Genomic DNA, 19,763 nt, shown 5'->3' on the forward strand with positions numbered 1-19,763 from the left:
ACTGAAATATATCCCTAGCCCTTTAGAATCTTGGTGTGTGTGTGTGTGTGTGTGTGTGTGTGTGTGTGTGTGTGTGTGTGTGTGTGTTCTGGTGTGTGGAGGCCAAAGGTCAACCACTATGTCATTCTCAGGAGACAAAAGCCTTGCTTCTTGAGATGAAGTCTCACTGGCCTTGGTATTCATCCTGTAGTCTAGAGTGGCTGGCCAGTGGGTCCCAGGGACTCCCCCTTTTTCTACCTCCCGAGTGCTGGAAATAGAAGAGTGTGTCATCATGCACAGCCTTTTTTTCTTATTTTTAATAAATTCAGGTCTGAATGCTTGCAAGGCACACAGTTTACAGGGTGAGCTATCCCTCCAGCTCCAGTATTTTAAGACACAATAATAGTGGAAGTCTGAGGCTGATGGCTCAGTGGTTAAGAATATTAGTTGCTCTTACAGAGGACCTGGGTTCAGTTCCAGCACCCACACAACAGCTCACAGCCTTCTACAACGCCAGTTCCAGGGGATTTAATGCCCATTTCTGTCCTCAGCAGGCATGGCATACAGGTGGTCCACAGACACACATACATGAAGACAAAACACTAACACACATAAAACAAAACATTATTTAAGAAAATAGCAAAGGTCTAGAGATAGCCCACCAATGAGACGTGAATAACTGCAGTCAGTCACCAAAGAGACGGTTTCACACAGATGTGAGACAGTGTGGATGAATCACAGCTAAAGCCAACAGTTGCTGCACTCAGAATCATAACAGCGTATGAGAAGTGAGGGTCTGATGGGGTCTGTGCCTGCTGGGGTCTCTTGCCCCACTCTACTGGGTGGAGTATATACAACAAGAAGCTTGTTGAATGGGTGTATGAAATGCAGACTGTTCCATGCACTCCTGGGGTGGGATGGGGGCAGCTGAAAGCTGGGGACATCATTCACCAAAGGCACCATACCATCCCCTTTCTGTCTTCTCTATTGATAGTTCTAGCTTTAGATTTGCCCAATATGCCTGTTCAGATTGAAATAATTGCAGGAGAGATTTCCCTATCCCAAATTTTTGCTTTTGACACTTAAGAGCTAAGGCTGAAATCAGCTAGATATCAAGGGTGTCTGGGCGGAGGCTGCTCTGGAAAGGATGAATGTCCTGTTCCTTGACTCCTAGAAGCCAGAGCTTGAGGACTTGGACACCCTTATGGCTCCAGCCTGGACACTTTCCAGGTGTCCTCGTGCCTGGTGTCCAACTACCTGTTTGCATGTGTCATTTTCTGCTGGACCTGGAGCTGCTTAGCCACCTGCTCCCTGGGGTGTGAGACATGGGATTGGGGGTGACCTGACCTGATACTGCTCTACAGTCAAAGCTCTTCTAGACCCTCAGAAGCTCCAGGGCATCCATCCCCCTTGCAGGGGAGCTCTGGCTTTGGGTCCAGCTCCCCGACTTCTTCACACCTCGAGCCCATCTCTCCCTCTTCAGGGTGCCCGATGGTTCTCGGCAGGTACTCAGGTGCTCTTTCTCCCCGTGAGTTCACAGCCTTTCAAGTCCTTTGCTGTCACTCAACAAGCAACTGAGGGAGCACTGGGGGAGAGTACTCATACTCAGCCACCTTGTTTTGATGGCATCCTCATGTCAGCAATAAGCTCCACCTTTAGATTTCCCTGACACCTCCTGCCCCCCACAAACCCATTCCTCAGAATTGTTGCTCTGCAGTCCGCTGTGCTGATAAACTGCAGTGGCCCCTGGCTGATGCCCGGATGCCAGTGCTGCATTCGTCTAACTGTCCCGATGATAGATGCGGCTCCTGATGTGAGAAGATTTTCAGGGTCATGTGGCCATGGTTATGGTGGTATGATGGTGACGGCGATGAGTGTGGTGACGATAGTGGTAATGATGATGGTGGTCATAGTGGTTAATGATGGTGATGGCGGTGATAGTGGTTGATGATGGTGAGTATGGTAATGATTGTAATGATGATGGTGGTCATGGTGGTTAATGATGGTGATGGCGGTGATAGTGGTTGATGATGGTGATGGTGATAATGATGGTCATGATCATATGATGATGGCTGTGATGATGGTGGTGGTGAGTTAATGGTGATAGAGGCGGTTACTTATTATATACCCCTTCAGCCACACTTCTGAGAGCTATCCATATAATAGTGCATGCCATCCTCACAATACCCTTCAGATGTAGGTAAATCATTTTCCTGGTTTAGAGACGAGGAAGCCAGAGCATTCAGAAGCTCAAGTCACAGGTGTTGAGGACACACCATGTGGTGGTGTTCTGGCCTTAGGGTTCATTGTTGGCCTTTTAAGCTTTACGGTTCCCAATTGTCAGGAGGAAAGCAAGCGTGAGCAGTTAGGGGCAAGACACAGGGTTACTATGAGAAGCAAAGACTGTGCGAATCCCAAAGCAGAGTTTTTCCTCCTTCCCACCCGACTGAGTTAGGATGCTGAGGCAGGCATCCGCCACCCCATCCCACTGAATTGGGATGCTGAGGCAGGCATCTGCCACTCCATCCCACTGAGTTAGGATGCTGAGTCAGGCATCCACCACCCCATCCCACTGAGTTAGGATGCTGAGTCAGGCATCTGCCACTCCATCCCACTGAGTTAGGATGCTGAGTCAGGCATCCACCACCCCATCCCACTGAGTTAGGATGCTGAGGCAGGCATCTGCCACCCCATCCCACTGAGTTAGGATGCTGAGGCAGGTATCTGCCACTCCATCCCACTGAGTTAGGATGCTAAGTCAGGCATCCGCCACTCCATCCACAGTGTGTGCAAGCACCACACTTCCAAAAATTCAACAACAATTAGAGGGCTCTGCTAGTGAAAGAGCTAGGTAGCTTCTCACGGAAGAGAACAGGATCCTCAGGAAGTCTGAGCTATGGCTACTGCAGGACACTCCACTCCCGACTACTTAGTGGTTAATGGTAGGTATCACTGACCAGAGACAATGACTGTCCACGGAAGAGTGAGACCCACAGAAGCAACCGTGCATGTGCTCAAAGCACAGGTGTGCCTGACTTGCTGCATCTGTGTGTTCACACCTCAGATGCCTGACTTTCTGCATCTGTGTGTTCACACCTCAGATGCCTGACTTTCTGCATCTGTGTGTTCACACCTCAGAAAGATAAGCAACAGGGGAGGACAGGAGAAAGATGAGCAAGTCAAAGATGATGTCAGACCTGGACAGAGGCAGCTGTGGCTGGCCATCTGCCTGGAGAACGCAACGTCACGAAGGGTGTAAAGTGAGAAGGAGGTCATGTCGCCAAAGCCTAGACTCCCGGAATCCGAGAGGAACACATCTTAAGACGGTCACTGGCCAGAGAGAACACAGGCCAAGCACACCAGCAGGCCCCACAGCTGGTAGCATCAAACATAGAAATGTCGTAGGATTTACTTTGGGGACAAACTAGGGCTTGGGGCCTCAGCCAACAGACATGGGGACAGGAGAAGAGCACAGGCTGATTTCGATCAGGACTCGGATCCGAAACTCCATTCAGCAAACCAAACACAGCCAGAAGAAAAGCATCTCTAACCAAGGCAGGGGGAATCTAGGAATGACTGCGGCTAAGCATGCAGGAGCACCCACTTACAGCCCTAGAATGTCAAAACCACAGGGTAGATATGGGCATTTGAGAAAATACTTGGCAAACTGACAGACAGCCCATTCCTGAGCAAAGACGCACTGTGCACACTAAAATGATGGCTGCCACAGGATGCTGGATCTAGGGACCACTGCATCCTCACCAGGGAAACACAAGCAACATGACCCTGGAAATTCGGAGTAAACGAGGAAGAAGGGATTGACCAAAAAAAAAAAGGACTTTTAACACTGCTGTTTATAAATGGCTTAGCTGCCAAATGCAAGGAAATCAGTAACAGTAAATGGCATTGATTAAAACAGCAAGGTTGCAAGGCTCACACAACCCCTACATAAAGGAAGGGCTGAGAAAAAAATAGAAGTCCCAGCTCTATCCCAGTTCAAATAAAGGGCATTAAAGAATACTGGGGTGGGGTGGGGGCTACACAGATCTAGCTGAAAAATATTTCAGAGTGCAGAAGTCAAGAACAAACAGAAGGCAAGATCTGCTCCTGCTCAAAGACATAAAACATAAAAACAGCGAAGTCTGGAGGCTGGTGTATACAAATTTAATATGGACAAGAACCCAGGAATAATAAACAGAGTAAATATCATAATTTTAATGTGGGGATGGAATAAACAGTGAAAGATGAAGGGTAACTGTCTTGGTAAGTTTTCTATTACCATAACAAACCATGGCCAAAGCAACTTAGAAGAGGCTCGTGGTTCCAGAGGATTAGAGTCCATGACTGTCATGGCAGAGTGTGTGGCGGAAGGCAGGGAGGCATGGTGCTGGAACAGTAGCCAAGAGCTTACATCTCATCAGCAAGCAGGAAGTAGAGGAGCTAACTGGGAATGACAGGGGCTTTTGAAACCTCAAAGCCCGCCTCCCGTGACACACTTCCTCCACCAAGGCCACACCTCCTAATCCTTCCCAAATAGTTCCACCAACCGGGAACAAATATTAAAATGCATGAGCCTATGGGGACCATTCTTATTTAAACCACCACAGCAACTTATACTTCAAATTGCTTATCCTTGCAGCAAGCACTATAAAGGGGCTGCCTCCTAAAAACATGGATGGGTGGTTTGACCCCACCCGGACCCACATGCACCAACAGACTCAGGCTTCTAGCATGGGAATCCACAGATGCCCCAGTGGAACAGAAAGGCAGGGTGAGTGGGTACTGTGGTGGGGAGAGGCAGCTAGACAGCTAGCTCACGGAGGGTCTGTGCCCTCCACAGAGTTTATGCCTTCATGCACCCACTTCAGCCAGGAATAGGACAACAAGGAACGTTCAAGGCTACGGCAGACTGGCTATGGCTGGAACATTGAGCCAAAGGCAGTCCTGGTGACTGGAGCCTCACAGGTTCTCCCTCCGGGCTGAAGTCTCTCTCTTCCTCACCTGTGCCTTTCAAGGACCCTAGGGGGATGGTGGTGGCTGATGGGAAATACGGAGTGCTAGGTGAACACGTGGATTCCATGTCTTGGCATGATTTCTTCACCACTAAAGATGGCTCCATCGCTTTCTGACAGATCTGTTCCTTAAGAGTCTAGGGCTTCCTGCCTTGACCCCTTCACTGTATCTGTAGCCACACTCCACCACTCTGGCTGCCAGGGACCTGACTACCATGCCTCAGCCACACCAACCTACAGAGTGCTGGCCTCCTTCACAGACATGGTGTGGTATGAGCTCACACACTCTCCCTGCAGTGTCTGGTCCTTCGGCTCACGGGGGACATATGTGATGATAATGTGAGGCGAGGGACGCTGCAAGGTGCTAAACAAGAGTGTCATGGAGACACATTTCGCAAACCACCAGGAACCCTGTCTTCCATGGGGTAGCACAGTGGCTCTAGTATATTTATGGTGCTGTTCAACCATCACACTGTCCAGTTCTAGAATGTTTTCATCACTCCAAGAGAATCCTGTCCAGACAAATAGTCACTCTCGAGTCCGCCTCCTTCCATCCCTTGGCCATGAATCCCCAGACTGCCTCAGTTGGCCTTATTTAGACAGTGCCACACAGAGCTGTACGTGACACACACATCCTCAGTGAAGACCTATCTCAGTAGCACGGCACACTACAGAGGTAGGAGTTTCCCTCTTGATTAAGAGTTGACCAGGCCGAGCATCCAGAGAAGCAGACATAAATCATTAGCCCAGGAGAAGATCCACCTTCAAAAGTCACAATACGGTGTCTACTTAATTCCGACGGCTTTTGATGCCTCCATGAAGCAGAGAGGGTATAAGCTGAGCCATCTTAACTTGGGAACTGTCTATAAACGGAGTCTGTCCTAATTCACTCTCTGTGGGTGTCTTCCTACACTCATACTGTGTAGCAAGTTCACTCACGTTGTAGCACAAGCCGGGACTTCTTTTTTGGTCTAATGGCAAACCACCTATGATGCTGTGGGCACACCTTTGTGTGGCTTACCCGCCACCAGTCAAGGGACCCGTGGGACATTTCTGCCCTGTCTTGAGCATGGTGATGATGCTTCCTTCAGTCACACAATTCTTAGTGTGGACACAGGTTCGCACCTTTGGTTGTGGCCAGGTGGGGGCCAAAGGGGAGAGTGTAGTAATGGTCAGGCTGTCCTTCCTCTCAAGACAGCTAGGTACAGGCAGACTATGTCACCTCTTAAATTCATGAATCCTTAGGAGTGGACCCCATCCCCAAGGCTCCGAAAGGCAGGCTCACAGGTATGATGGTGTGGAGAACTTAGGTGTATTTCAACCCTGACACTGCCTAGTGGTTTAAAAAGCTCATGATGGATTTCAGAGTTGAGAACACAACCTAGAAACATGACAGACTCTGAAGTCAGGAGAGCAGTGGGTAAGAGCTGAGAAAGACCACATGGCTGTTCTATAGCTTAATAGATTTCTTCCTGCCACCGATGGCTAGGGAGGGACCATAAACTGGGTTTCCTTGGGATGTCTACGTGTGTAAATGGGGATTATCTCCCACCACTGGCAGATAATGAAACCTTCTCTACTTCCCACTGGGTGCATGGTCACTGTTTTCTGCATGCTCCAACCACCTTCCTGCTCTGCAAGAGATCTGGCTTTTCCCTACCTGTGTGCTCTCTCCTCCCCCGCCCCCCCCCCCCCCGTGTGTTGGGGAGTTTAGGTGTTTGTATTGGGGGTGCTCTTTAATGTGGGTCCCCCTTCCGTCCTGGCTGTGTGCCATTCCAGGGGCCTCCTGGTTATTCACATGGCCTCCAGACCCCTCTCTTTCCGACTGCTAGCTCTGAGTCCCACATCCTCAGTGGCTGCCATTACTCCCTCAGTTTATGGTCCCAATGTTTCTGTGTTATCTCTCCATATGCCCTTCTCTCAGAAGAGCTCTCTTGTTTGCCTTGCCTTCCCTCTAGATGTTTGGCTACACTTAGTTTCGGTTTGCAAAATCAGTACCCAGAGCTGTCTGCTGGCCCATACTCCCACTGGCTCTCACCATCAAGGGTGGCACCCACCCATTCCTGGCCTCCTATACTGTCTCGGTTCCTTCACCACCACAAAAATAAAGTGTTTTCCTGTCTAAGGACTCTGTCCGCTGCCAGGGTGACCATCCTATCACCTCTGTGGGGAAACTCTCAGGCCTCCACTGCATTGGCTTCCCTCCTGTCTCCAGAATGATCTTTCCAGTCCATCACATCACTGTCAATGATGACTAATCTGGCTTCCATTCTAGGATTTCCACCGGCTCACCCCAACAGCACCCCAGCAGCACCGAGCAGAGCCTGGCCTTCCTCCCCACACCATTTTCCCACAAAGGGAGGCTTTGGTTCCTTTTCTGGTAGCTCATCTCCCTGCTGTCCTGGGCTTGCCCTTTTACCTACACTTGTTCCATGTCTCATACACACCATCCTGTGTCCACACTGTCAAGTTCCTACTTCATCTCCAGGAAGCTTAGACCTGATGTTCAACAGCCTTCGTCCAGCCCCACAGGTCTTAATCTGCTCTCCTGATCTCCCCATGCCCCACTCCTCACCCCAAGCCTCATGAGCTGGGATCGTCCAGGCTTAGGTTTCCTGGAAGCTGGGCCTAGAGCTATGGTCTACGGCTGCCACAAATGGATGCTCTAAGCCAATGCCCTGCATTGTGCTGGGATATGGAAACGGTACTCAGAGCTACAGCTTTGCAGAGTGCTTGTGACCATGGCTGCGGCCTGGGACTTACTCCAGTTAGTCATACCACATGCTCACAATATGGGCCAACTGCAGAGCCAAGTATATAAGGAGGTGAGAGAGACGCACTCAGCAATGGCCTGGGGAACTAGGCTGGGAAGCAGGGTGCTGATGCTTCCTCCAGATCTTTCTGGAATTTATGTTTAGGGTCTGGGGTTCTCACAAGCAACTCCCTCATAACTAACAGAAAAGCCGCCTGGGTCAGCCATGGGCATGTGATAGAGGCCTGGGGGTAGGTCCTCCCCCTGGAGAAGGAGGGAAACAGTCTAGTGATCTTTGCCAACAAGACAGGGATAATCGATCCTGAGGTATATTGAAATTGATGAAAGATTAAAAGGAGGAGAGAGGAGGACGAAGAAGCCACCCTGGAGAAGCCACAGAGGCTAACGGGTAACCCATCACTTACTGGTTCGACATGGCTGGCCTCTTTCTGTCTTTCCTTCACCCACCAGGAAGCTCTTGCTCGCCCTCTGAAGGCTGACCTACTGTAGAGGTCAGGGAACCCCCAGAGGTTCCCAGGGGTTGGGGGTTCCTCTGGAGGGAGGGACAGGGACAGAGTACAGCCTGTTGCTTGGGGCTGGGAAAGGCTTGGAGAAGTGGATCACCCTGCAGTCACCCTCCCGGGAGCGCAGACTCGGACTGGGGTTCCCTCGCTCTGGTTGCTGCCGGGCTCTGGAACCTCACTTCTCCTTCTCGCGCTAGAGCGGCTCCAGGACGCCCTAGCAACGGGAACGCTACGCCTACGCGGTGCCCTCACGCGTGCCCCGTTTCCTTGGCAACTGCAAGGCAGCGGGTGGTGAGGAGCTGGGGGCGGGGCAGGTTCTGCAGCTAGTCGAGTGAGGAGCTACGTCCGGCTTTCGAGGTCCTACTGGCCACGGTCCCACCTGTCTCTGCCTAGGGTCTTGGACACCGACCTTGCTGACGGCAGACCTCAGTCTTCCCATCTTTCGTGTGGGTGCAGAAGTCACTCCTTCGTCCCACACTCCGCCAAGCACAAGGAGGCCGGCGCTCCATAAAGGGGAGGTACCTTGTGTATGTGGGCTGTTGTCGATCCGCAGGGAGGCTTTCTTTCCTGCCTCCTCTTTCTTCATCCTCGGTTAAAGTTGAGATTTACGGGCAAACTTTACAAAGAGTCTACAGTTCCCCTAGGGGCATGTCCTGAACCCTCGCAGTGGGCAGTGGCGCGAGAGAGCGCCAAGGCAGGAAACAACAGACCTGGATCAATGGCCCCCTCCCCACCATTACCGAGGGGGACAGCAAAGGAGGCTGGAACGTCTCCCCCACCCCGTAGCAGTCGCAGAGGAATTACAGGAATCTGCCATGAACCTCCAATTGGAAACGGCAGTGGAAACCGGATCTATGCCCGGCCCAGTTCCCAAAGTCCCTCTGGAGAAAGCAGCCGGGCAGACAACACATCCGGGGTCTCAGAGATGCTCTTTGATGAAAGAGAACCGAATGAAGACTACTTCAAAAGGGATTAGAAAAAGCTGAGAAAGGCCTGAGTCAGCCACGGTGACTGGGGCTGGGTTAGATGGAGACCTTTGGGCTAGGGAGATTGGCTCCGCTGATAAATTCCTTGGGGAAGAAATATGAAGACCTGAGTTCTGATTCCCAGCACCCATGTAAAAAGCCATGGCACACACCAATGATGCCTGTGGAGACATGAGGAGCCCTGGGGCACATTGCCAGCCAATCTAGTCTGTTCTGTGAGCTCCAGGCTCAGGGGAGACTCTGTCTCAAAAAATGCAATAGAGAGCAGTTGAGGAAGACTCCTAATGTTGATTCTAGCGTCTATATGTGTGTGTGAGCGCGGGTGTGCCCTCCTCCCCCCAAAAAAACCACATACTCATACAACACAACTCAGGGAAACAAGACATTTCTAAGATGAAATAACTTAATAATAATAATAATAATAATAATAATAATAATAATAATAAAATCTTGCTGTGCGCTGGGAGAACCGACAGCACCAGGAGCCGAGCTGGCTCTCAGGGACAAGTGAGTTAGAGGCCAAATAGTGCAAAACTCCTGAGGGAGAGGGAGACCCCAGTTAACAGTCAGATAGCAAGGCCCTCAGGACCTAAATTGTAAATTAGCATGTTAACAAATGCAAACTGAGATCTCAGGACCCCAAGCTCAACCGTAAGAGGTTGCATAAACTCCCTTCATTCACCTGCATTCCCAGGCAGAGGTAGAAGAAATAACCCAGTCAGGACTCAGCTGTCAGAGGGCAGTGCCAGCCATATATAGTTAATAGGAGTCATGTGTGAGCTCTTTTAGAAAGCAAACTGCTTGATGATGGTGTTCAGACAGCCAAAGGAGGTACACATTGTGTCCAAAACAAACAAACAAACAAACAAACACACACACACACACAGCCCTTTCACATCCTTCTGTATGCAGAGACCTTGGCGCTCCCTTGGGTTTGGTGCTAGGGTCTCAAGCATGGGTCTAACTCAGATGACGTCCTGTGACACTTGCCATCGCCTCACTGTTGGCAGTTAAGCAAGGTGGAAACTGAGAGCCAGAGGGCACAGGCAGCTGGAACTGATGCAAATCGGTGGGTCCCCAGCCGCTTAGCCATCAGGGAATCCTGACTCCCAGCTGAGGGGACAAAGCAGGAAGTCCACCTTATCCTCACCCTCTCGTAATTGATACCACCTTGTCATCGGCCTGCCAGCTCATTGGGAAGGCAGCGTTTCTTCTTGCTGTGTTTGGAGCAAATAGACGTTTTTGCTGCCATCTGAAAAGCCGAACGGGGCAGCAGAGTGCTTTGATGGAGTGAATTGCCTTCATGTAGTTGACCTCTGAACACACGTCAACAGTTTAGAGGTCAGAGGGGACAGAGCAGAGACCAGGCATCCCTGGAAGTCTAGGAGTGGCTGTGTCCCTGGGGGCTTGGGCTGCCTAGCCAGCCCTGAGAGCCGCTGACCTCTTACATTGGATGTTTGTCCCTTGGTTCCCTGGTGTCGGATTTTCCTGCCTTGATATGTCATGTTATTTCTGAGAAATGGGCAAATGTTAGGGAAGGAGGAAAGGAGGACAGTGGGGCTTTGAGAAGGGGTTTCTGGCGTCCCCATGGGGTTCCACTGGACTGGGTGGGTAGTGGTGGTACATCTGCCCTGCTGGCAGGAAAAGCCCACGCACCCTGAGTTGTCCCCGAGAGTCTAGGCTCCTGAGCACCTGTGTTGGCCACACTGGCAAAGGAAGGGCATATGGAAACCTCCCATTCCTCGTCCTGCTTTAGGTTCAGCTGGCCCCTGTCCAGCCTCTGCAGCAGGAGCAATTTGTGTGTGGTTAAACTCCCACACCAGTCTCCCTTAACTCTTCCTGACTGTGGTTCATTGATATATTGTGGTGGGTTTCCTCTTCCTGTGTCCTTTGAGCAGAAAACAAGGATGCCACCTCCAGGGAAAGAGCAGTGGGTACCAGGTTGGCCCATCCAGAGCCTTCCTGTACACCTTGCGTATTTCTGCGTGGCTGCTCTACCCTGGTGTTTCATGGGGTGCTCCTGGCCAGGGGACTCTATCAGCCTGCAATGTCTTCTGTTGACACATAGAGGTTCATCATCCCATCCGGGTCCATGCGGTCCCTCAGATCTAACCAATGCCACTGATAAAAATGCTCCCCCGCCAAAGCGGAGGAGCCTTCGGTACATCTTAGCCAAATGGCACAGTCAGTATCAATCAACAGTCCAGAAGCCCGCCCTGCTCCTGCCGTCCTGCCCTCAACTGATCCCTGAGATGAAGACCGCGCCGGGTGCTGCTGACATATGGTTCCGTCTTAGTGGTCACAGCATCATGCTGACCCATGAGGCCAGAACCACAGGCTTCCACCTCCCTGCTGCCCTGGGGTGTTTGTGGGGAACCCAAGCAGTGGTGCTTGCCATGTCTGCTTTCTCTACAGACTCAGAAATCATTTTAATGACCTGCGCTGCTTTCTGGGATCATAGGAAGTTCACGGGCCTCAACTCCACCTTCTTATCAGTGGGATGTTATTCTTCGTGACCCCAGTCTTTGTGACCCCGAGATAATCCTGTCAGAGCAGGAATTTTTCTCCCCAGGATCACCTAAATGTCTCCACCTCAGTGCACACCTTATCTGCCTCAACTCTCCGGCCCCTTTCCTGCCACCATGACAGGCACACCACCACTGTCTAGTCCAGTGAGACTCCACAGGGACCCTGGAAACGCCTTCTCAAGGCTCCAGTATCCTTCTTGCCTCCTTCCCTAACATCTGCCCATTTCCCAGACATAACAAGGCATGTCAAGGCAGGAGAACTGCACCAGGAAACCACGGACAAATCCCTGACGTAGGAGGACAAAGGCTCCCAAGGCTTGTTGGGTAGCCCTGGGGAGAGGACAGCCAGGTAACCTTGATCCAAGAAGGGGATTAATCCCCAGGGACACAGCCCCTCCTAGACCACAGGGGCGCCTGGGCTCTGCTCTGTCCCTCTGACCTCTCGGCTGTTGCTTCCGGTTCAGAGGTCACCACACAGGTCTTGGTGAGTGCCGAGGTTTCTTCTTCCTCTGCAAGAACACTGTAGCACCTCTGGTTGCCGTGCTGGACATCCGAGGCCAATGTCACTGTTCCAGAAATTTCCTTGCATGTGATCAGTATCTCTTCTGCAGTCCCTACATTTTGTCTTAAATAGCAAATTTGTTTCATGCGAAGTGGTGAATGGCTTCTTGTCCAGCCTCCCAAGTCTCTGGGAAGATCCGTCTTCCTTGTCCCTTTGACTACTAAATTAATGGGACAGATATTTTTTTTTTTTTTTTTTTTTTTTTTTTTGGTTTTTCGAGACAGGGTTTCTCTGTGTAGCTTTGCGCCTTTCCTGTGACTCACTTGGTAGCCCAGGCTGGCCTCGAACTCACAGAGATCCGCCTGGCTCTGCCTCCCGAGTGCTGGGATTAAAGGCGTGCGCCACCACCGCCCGGCTAATGGGACAGATATTTACTGGTGCCTGCTCCCTCTATGGAAGCACAGTGCTCTTTGCAGTAGAATGAAAAGCACAGTACTCCACTCAGTGCTGTGCTGAGTACTCCACCCAATACTATGCAAAGCACAGTACTCCATTCAATCCTATGCTGAACACAGTACTCTGTGCAGCCGTAGAAGAGGGAGTTGTGAGAGGAGCCCAGCCTTTAGGAGGTGAGTGGGAGACAAGGATCCCTGCATGCAAAGTCCTCTAGAAGCCATGGTATAAACTGGATGTTCAAGTAACATGTGTAAAACTGCAATCAATCAAAATGGCCGCCCCCTGTTCTTCCATTTTGAACACCTCTGAACCCCAGTCTACCTCTACAGGGTGAGAGGGTCCCTTGTGTCACTCAAAGCACCTGGTGGTGTGTCTCTTGATAGTTTTTAAAGGGATTTATTTCAATTTTAGTATGTGTGGAGGTTTGTGTCTCTGTGTGGGTATGTGCATGTGGGTGCAGTGCTTGATGAGACCAGAAGAGGGCGTCAGATCTCCTGGGGCTGAATTATGGCTGGTTGTGCTCTGCTTGGTATTGGAGTTGCAACAGATCAGGTCCTCTTAAAGATTAGTATATACTCCTGACTGCTGAGCTACAGCCCCTCTCCAGTGGTTTTTGTTTTTTTAAATTGTCATGTGCTAGAGGAACTGGGCAGTGTGGTCTTGTGTGTTTAGAGTGACTACCTGACGCTCATGGTTTGGAAGATGGACTCTGTATCACTCACTCAGAAGGAAAAAAGTTTATATTGACTCCGAGTTTCAGAGGTGTGTGTCTGTCATGGAACAGCACAGTGGAGGAGCAGAGCTGCTCGCTCACAGCATCCAGGAAGCAGAGAAGTCCACAGGTAAACCGACCATTCACCTGCTTCCAGTAACTGGTCCTCATTTCCTGAAGTTCCCAGAACCTCTCAAAAACAGCGCCACTAGCTGGATGATGATGCATCCTTGCAACACAGGAGCCCTGGAGCAGCGGGGACGCTTTCGTGGCCAGACTCTGCCGGACTCCCTCTCTAGTACTCAGGGCTGTGGTGTCCTCAGCAACTTCCCTCACTTCCCTCACTGAACCTGGGCAGGAGTGGAGTCTGCCAGGATGAGTTTACTCAACCCGAGCAGAGTCTGGAGTGCGGGAGTCGAACAGTACTTCAGGATCCATCATTTGATGGGCACTTCAAGGCCCAGCGGAAAGGAAGCAGGAGTTTCCGGTCGACTTTGATTCTGTCCGGCTCGCTGCTCGGGTAGGCCGCACTGGGCTAGATGAAAGCCAAGGTACCTGAAGTTCACTCGGAACTGGAAGGCCCTGCTCCTCCAAACCGAGATGTGAGAAATACTTCTGTGCTTCTGAGTTGGAAACGCCGTTCTTCAGAGAGAGGTGTTTTAAGATGACAGCTCCGAAGCTGTCTGCTGTCGCCGGCCCCTTTCATGTCAGACTTCAGGTCCATACTGAAGGAGTGGATGGGAGCGGGGACTCGTTATGTTTGCGTGCGTATCTGGACCAGAGTAACACCTGCCATGTGTGAATTAGTTAAGGCACACGTTGATGGGACCGTCACCAAAATTACAAGAGAGACAATCACAGAATTTACACTTCCTGAGAGCCCCCGAGGTCCCTGGGGAGTTACAACTCATGATGGGGAGACTTCCGACTCTCCTTGGATAGTTATGGGGGTTGCGTGGATACTGAATGCAAATTTGAACCTGCCTTCTGCTGGCTGTCAGGTAGGTTCATAAGCTATGTGGAGTCTGAGGTTCTCTCCAGAATCAGTATTGCTCATACTTCAGGGCTGCCAGAAACATCTGTCTCTCATGTGGAGGGGTGCGTATGCACATGTGTGCATGTCTGGGGCTGTGCATGTGGAGGGGGTGCATATGCACATGTGTGCATGTCTGGGGCCATGCATGTGGAGGGGGTGCATATGCACATGTGTGCATGTCTGGGGCCATACATGTGGAGGGTTGCATATGCACATGTGTGCATGTCTGGGGCCATACATGTGGAGGCCGGGGTTGATGTCTGAAGTCTTCCTCCCTGGGTCTCCCTGCACCTTATTCGTTGAACCAAGGGCTCATCTGTACAATAAGAATAGCAGCCCGCTCACTCCGGGGATCCCCTGGGTCTTGGTTTGCTTTCTGTTGCTATAAAATCATCATGACCAAAAGCAACTCTGAGGAGGAAAATGTTTACTTGGCTTGCCATCTGTCATCAGGGGAAACCAAGGCAGGAACTCAAGGCCAGTACCCAGGAGGCAGGAACTGAAGCAGGGACTCTGGGGGGGACACTGCTCACTGACTTGCTCAGCTACCTTCTCAGGCAACCCATGACCGCCTGCCCATGGGTAGCACTGTTCACGCCTCCTGCATCAATTAGCAACTAATGAAATGCCCCACAAACATGTCTACGGGTCCATCCGATAGAAGCGGTTATTCAGGTGAGACGCCCTCCTTCCAGATATGTCAAGATCTGTGTCACCTTGACAGAAACTAGCCAGCACGGTGTTTCCACCTTCTGAGAACTGGAATTACAGGTGTTCTGTGACTCCTGGTGTTGGTGGCCTGCCATGAGCCCAAGGACTAGCTAGGGGTCTCAGGGTGTATGCTGTCCGTCCACAGTCTGTTCCACACTTCAGGTGAGCTAACACACAGGTCTTCAATGAGAACTTAGGACAGGTGTCCCTGGGAGCAGCTGTCCTTGGGACCCGGCCAGGCCAGGTCATTCCCAGGCTGCACAGTTCGGGCTGCCAATCTTGGCTTCTCTCCAGTTGTCCCAATTGTGCCTCCAAGCATCATATATCCTGGAAATGAGTCTGATTTGGTCAGTGGCATTGAGAGGAAGCTGGTAACTAAATGGGATTCAAGTGGCAGAGCACAGCAGTCTGGACAGAGTTCCAGAAAAAAGGCTCCCACAGGCACTACAGCCAAATTATGTCAAGTAAAGTTCATCTCCCCTGGGAAATGAATGTGCGTGCCTGTGAATGTGTGCCTGTGTGTATGTGTGTGCCTGTGAGTGTGTGTGTGTGTGTGTAAGAGAGTGTGTGTGTTTGTGTGAGTGTATGTATGAGTGTGTGTGTGTGTGTGTGTGTGTGTGTGTGTGTGAGTGTGTATCTTCTAAGCCACTTCTGTTATCTATAAATAAAGCTGGCCTGCGTGAGAACGGAGTAGAAAGGCTCTCCACGGCGCAGGATGTTGTTTTTATTTTTGTCCTGTTTCTTCACAAACACTGATGCAGCCTTCCTAACCCCGAGCAGAGGTCACGTCTCATTGTTTTAACACCTGCTCTCTTTGAAAAGGAGCACAACTTCCCCAAGCCATTGAGAAATCCAGCCTGCCCCCACCCCTCTTGACGGTCTCCCATATTTCACTTCCGATAAATACTTCCGAGTAAATAACACGTGTCCGTCCAGTTTCTGTTGGTTTGTTTGGGGTTTTCACGTCCCGTCTCTTTCGATATTATTTTCACAAGACTTATATAATAAGACAATAGGTTGGGGACCCATGACGGGGAGCTAATTGCAAACAACAGCTGGCCTGTTCATAAAACAAAAGTGACACGTTAAGTCGCTCATGAGACAGGGAGACAGGGATTACCAAGCGCAGTGACATAAGCAAGGCACAGCTGAAAAGCAGGGAAAGCAGCAACATGGCTTATCATCCACCATATTAAACTGTCAGGCTTTGTGGAAACATCTTTGTTTTAAAGACAGGAGGCTGGAAGACCGACTGTGTTTATTGCTTCCCTTCTGCCTCCCAAGCTAGGGTCACTGTTTACCTTCAAGCTCAGCACTTCCTAGATCTAGCCTTGACCCAGACCAGGGGTCAGGATGGCAGCAAGCCCACATCTCCAGAGAGCCGAGTTTCATCTGTGGCCCTTCCCCAGCATCTTATGGGCTCAGGTTTCAGCTAATGAAGTCTGCCTGTGCTGTGAAGGAGTGTAAATGTCAGAGGAAAACCTTCTGGGCATGCTCCTGCCTCAGCATCTCAGTTTGTTGTGTGCTAACCCTTCTCATGCCAAAGACATGGCTTCAGACTTTGTAGTCATCTTGACACGTGGGATGTGGACAACAGCATTGAGGGGGAGGGGGAGAGAGCATTTCAGAAAACAGCTCAGGAGGGCTGGCGAGAGGCTCAGTGGTTGAGAGCACTCGCTGCTCTGGCAGAGGACCGAGTTCAGCTGCCAGCACCCACATGAGGCGGCTCACAAAAGCCTGTAGCTCCCACTCCAAGGATGCCTTGCCAGTCACCTGCACTCACATGCACATAGCCACACACAGATACACAAGCATCCACGTAAGTAAAAATATAAAAATAAATCTTATAAAACAAAACAACTCAGGAAAGCTGAGTTTACGAAGAAACACTCGTCTGGGCTGTGGTGGCAGGGTCCTCTGCACTGCCCAGCTGCCTGCATTAAGAACTGGAAGGTTTTTCCTGTGTGCTTATGGAGGATAATTGGTCTGTGATTTTCTTCTAACAACTGTGTCACGTTTCATTATCAGGGTTATGTTGACTTCATAAGATGGGATGCGTTCCTTTCTTCTTGTAGTTTCTAAGAATTTACATAAGGTTGGTATTATGTCTTTATATTTGATAGAAACCATCTGGGTCTGGAATTTTCTTTGTGGAAGGTTTTCAATGAAGAAACGTCAGTGTGGCTTACAGTACAGCTCGGCCCAAGCTTCCTGTGCCTTACCGGTCTGCTTTGGTAGGCTATGTATTGCATCCGACAATTTGATCATTTTGTGTAAGTTGTGGAATTTCTTTTATTCAATTGCTCAGGATACTTGACATTATCTCTTTCATATCTGTAGGGTCTGTGGTGACCGCACACCATTTCTCTAATATCTATAGGGTCTGTGGTGACCGCACACCATCTCTTTCATACCTGTAGGGTCTGTGGTGACCGCACACCATCTCTCTAGTACCTGTAGGGTCTGTGGTGACTCCACGCCATCTCTCTAATATCTGTAGGGTCTGTGGTGACCGCACACCATCTCTCTAATATCTGTAGGGTCTGTGGTGACCGCACACCATCTCTCTAATATCTGTAGGGTCTGTGGTGACAGCATACCATCTCTCTCATATCTGTAGGGTCTGTGGTGACTGCACACCATCTTTCTAATACCTGTAGGATCTGTGGTGACCGCACACCATCTTCCTAATATCTGTAGGGTCTGTGGTGACTCTACATCATCTTTCTAATATCAGTGGGGTCTATGGTGACCCCACACCATCTCCTTAATACCTGTAGAATCTTTGGTGACTCCCCCTACCCCTTTGCCTTGTCTGATATGTGTAACTGCTTTTTTTTTTTTCTGTCTTTGACCCCTGTTTCTAGTTTATCATTCTTTTCAGTATTTTTTGGAGGCTGCCCTTGGTTGGTTAATTTTCTCGATTATTTCCTGCTTGAGTTATCCACTGTTGCATAACTAATGATCCCCCTGCCTTAGTCACTTAAACAGCATGTTACTCTCATCGACCCTGAGTTCTGTGGTCAGGAATGGTACAGCTCAGATGTCCCTGCATGCGGATTGCTCACAGGCTCAGGAATCAAAGGCTTGGCTGGCACACTGGCATCCCCCAACCACCTGACCTGGGGGTGAGCAGCTTCCGGGCAGACTCACAGAGCTGTCAGCAAGGTGGGGATCCTGTCCCCTGAGCTGCTGGATTGAAGAATCAAGAGTTCTTTGTTGGCATTGACTAGAGAAGGCTCCCTTCATACCTGTCCACAGTGGGGGTGAGGGGCTTGCCACAGGCAGGCCACAGCATGGTGACTAACTCCAGTAGAGTGAGTAAGCAGGATGGAGCTGGCAGGAACAGCAGGGGGAGGGGAGGACCAGAGACACCTGGCCACCCTGTCTCCCGGAAGCCATGTGTCTCCTTATCCCCTTTGCTCATCTCTCAAGTTCCATACTTCCTAGTTCCAAAAAAAGTCCAGAAACAGAAGGGTCACCGATTCCATCCATTCTATGATTTTTGTGGTGGTTGGAGGCCTGGTCCGATGCAGCTGCAGAGTGGAACATAGTCATTAGTACTTAGTATTAGTATTAATCAGTATTGGTTATTAGTATTTTGATTAGTAATCCCCTTAGTATTTTAGGCTCTTTCTCATCGATGGATGGTATCTCTGTACAAAATTCTTTCTTGATGCTCTCTGCCTTGGATCTGTCCTAGCTTCTTCCAGTCTCTTCAAGTTTTGGCCATTGTCTAGACGTGAATGATGCAAGCCACATGGCAGCATGGGCTGTTTAATCATCCAGGCGGGTCTTCCCACCTACAGCTCTGATGGCTCCTCCGCATCTGTCACTTAAGGAGCTTAGGCAGTTGTTACACAAAGGCACCGGGTCACAAAACACTGTTCTGTGGAGTCAGGGCTAACGATGGACCCTCAAATACACTCACACTGCTTCTTTCTTTGTGTGTGCATGGGTGTCTCTGCCTGTGGGTGTGTCTGTGGGCACACACACGCCTCAAGGTGTGGAGGTCAGAGGACAACCTGCAGGAGTTGATTCTGTGTGGCTGCCCTGGATTGAACTCCGGTCATCAGACTCAGCCACAAGCGCCTTTAGCGGCTGAGCCATCTAGCCTCTCCTCCATCTTATATCCCGGGACGAGGTCTTTCACTGATTGCAGAGCTCACCATTCCATCGAGGTAGGCTGGCCAGCAAGGTCCAGGGGTTCCTGTTTCTGCCTCCCTTACCTTGGAGTTACAGGCACACAGCACCATGCCTGGATTTTCTGGAATTCGAACTCATGGTCCTCATGTTTTCATCACAAGCACTTCGCCCTCGGACCCACCTCCTCAGCCCTTAGTTCACTTAAGTTTTAGACAGTTCACCCTCCTGTTAACTGTTACTCATCCCAAACGCACCTTCCAGTTCAGTGCTGCCCATCTGTTTAGACACTAGCATGTCCATGGCTTCCTTTTGGAATTGAGACCATCATCCCTGTTCCTTGAGATAGACCCTGAGATGTAAAAGGGAAGGGGAGGGAGCCCCAAGACCAGAGGGCAGGGGGACAGGTGTGTCAGGGCTGT

At 50.4% G+C, this 19,763-nt stretch overlaps 1 protein-coding gene across 1 annotated transcript in view; it reads right to left on the bottom strand.

Moving 5' to 3' along the window:
• The window catches only part of Iqca1 (IQ motif containing with AAA domain 1), a 130,420-nt gene extending 121,874 nt beyond the window's left edge, over nucleotides 1-8,546 (bottom strand). The window contains exon 1 of the mRNA XM_059278225.1: nucleotides 8,169-8,546. Coding sequence (XP_059134208.1) covers nucleotides 8,169-8,179 — 11 coding nt within the window. The 5' untranslated portion in view covers nucleotides 8,180-8,546. The remainder of the gene's footprint in view (nucleotides 1-8,168) is intronic.
• Nucleotides 8,547-19,763: the final 11,217 nt, after the last annotated feature.

This window comes from Peromyscus eremicus, chromosome 13 (genome assembly GCF_949786415.1).
Source record: "Peromyscus eremicus chromosome 13, PerEre_H2_v1, whole genome shotgun sequence".
In the NCBI taxonomy this organism is placed as follows: domain Eukaryota; kingdom Metazoa; phylum Chordata; class Mammalia; order Rodentia; family Cricetidae; genus Peromyscus; species Peromyscus eremicus.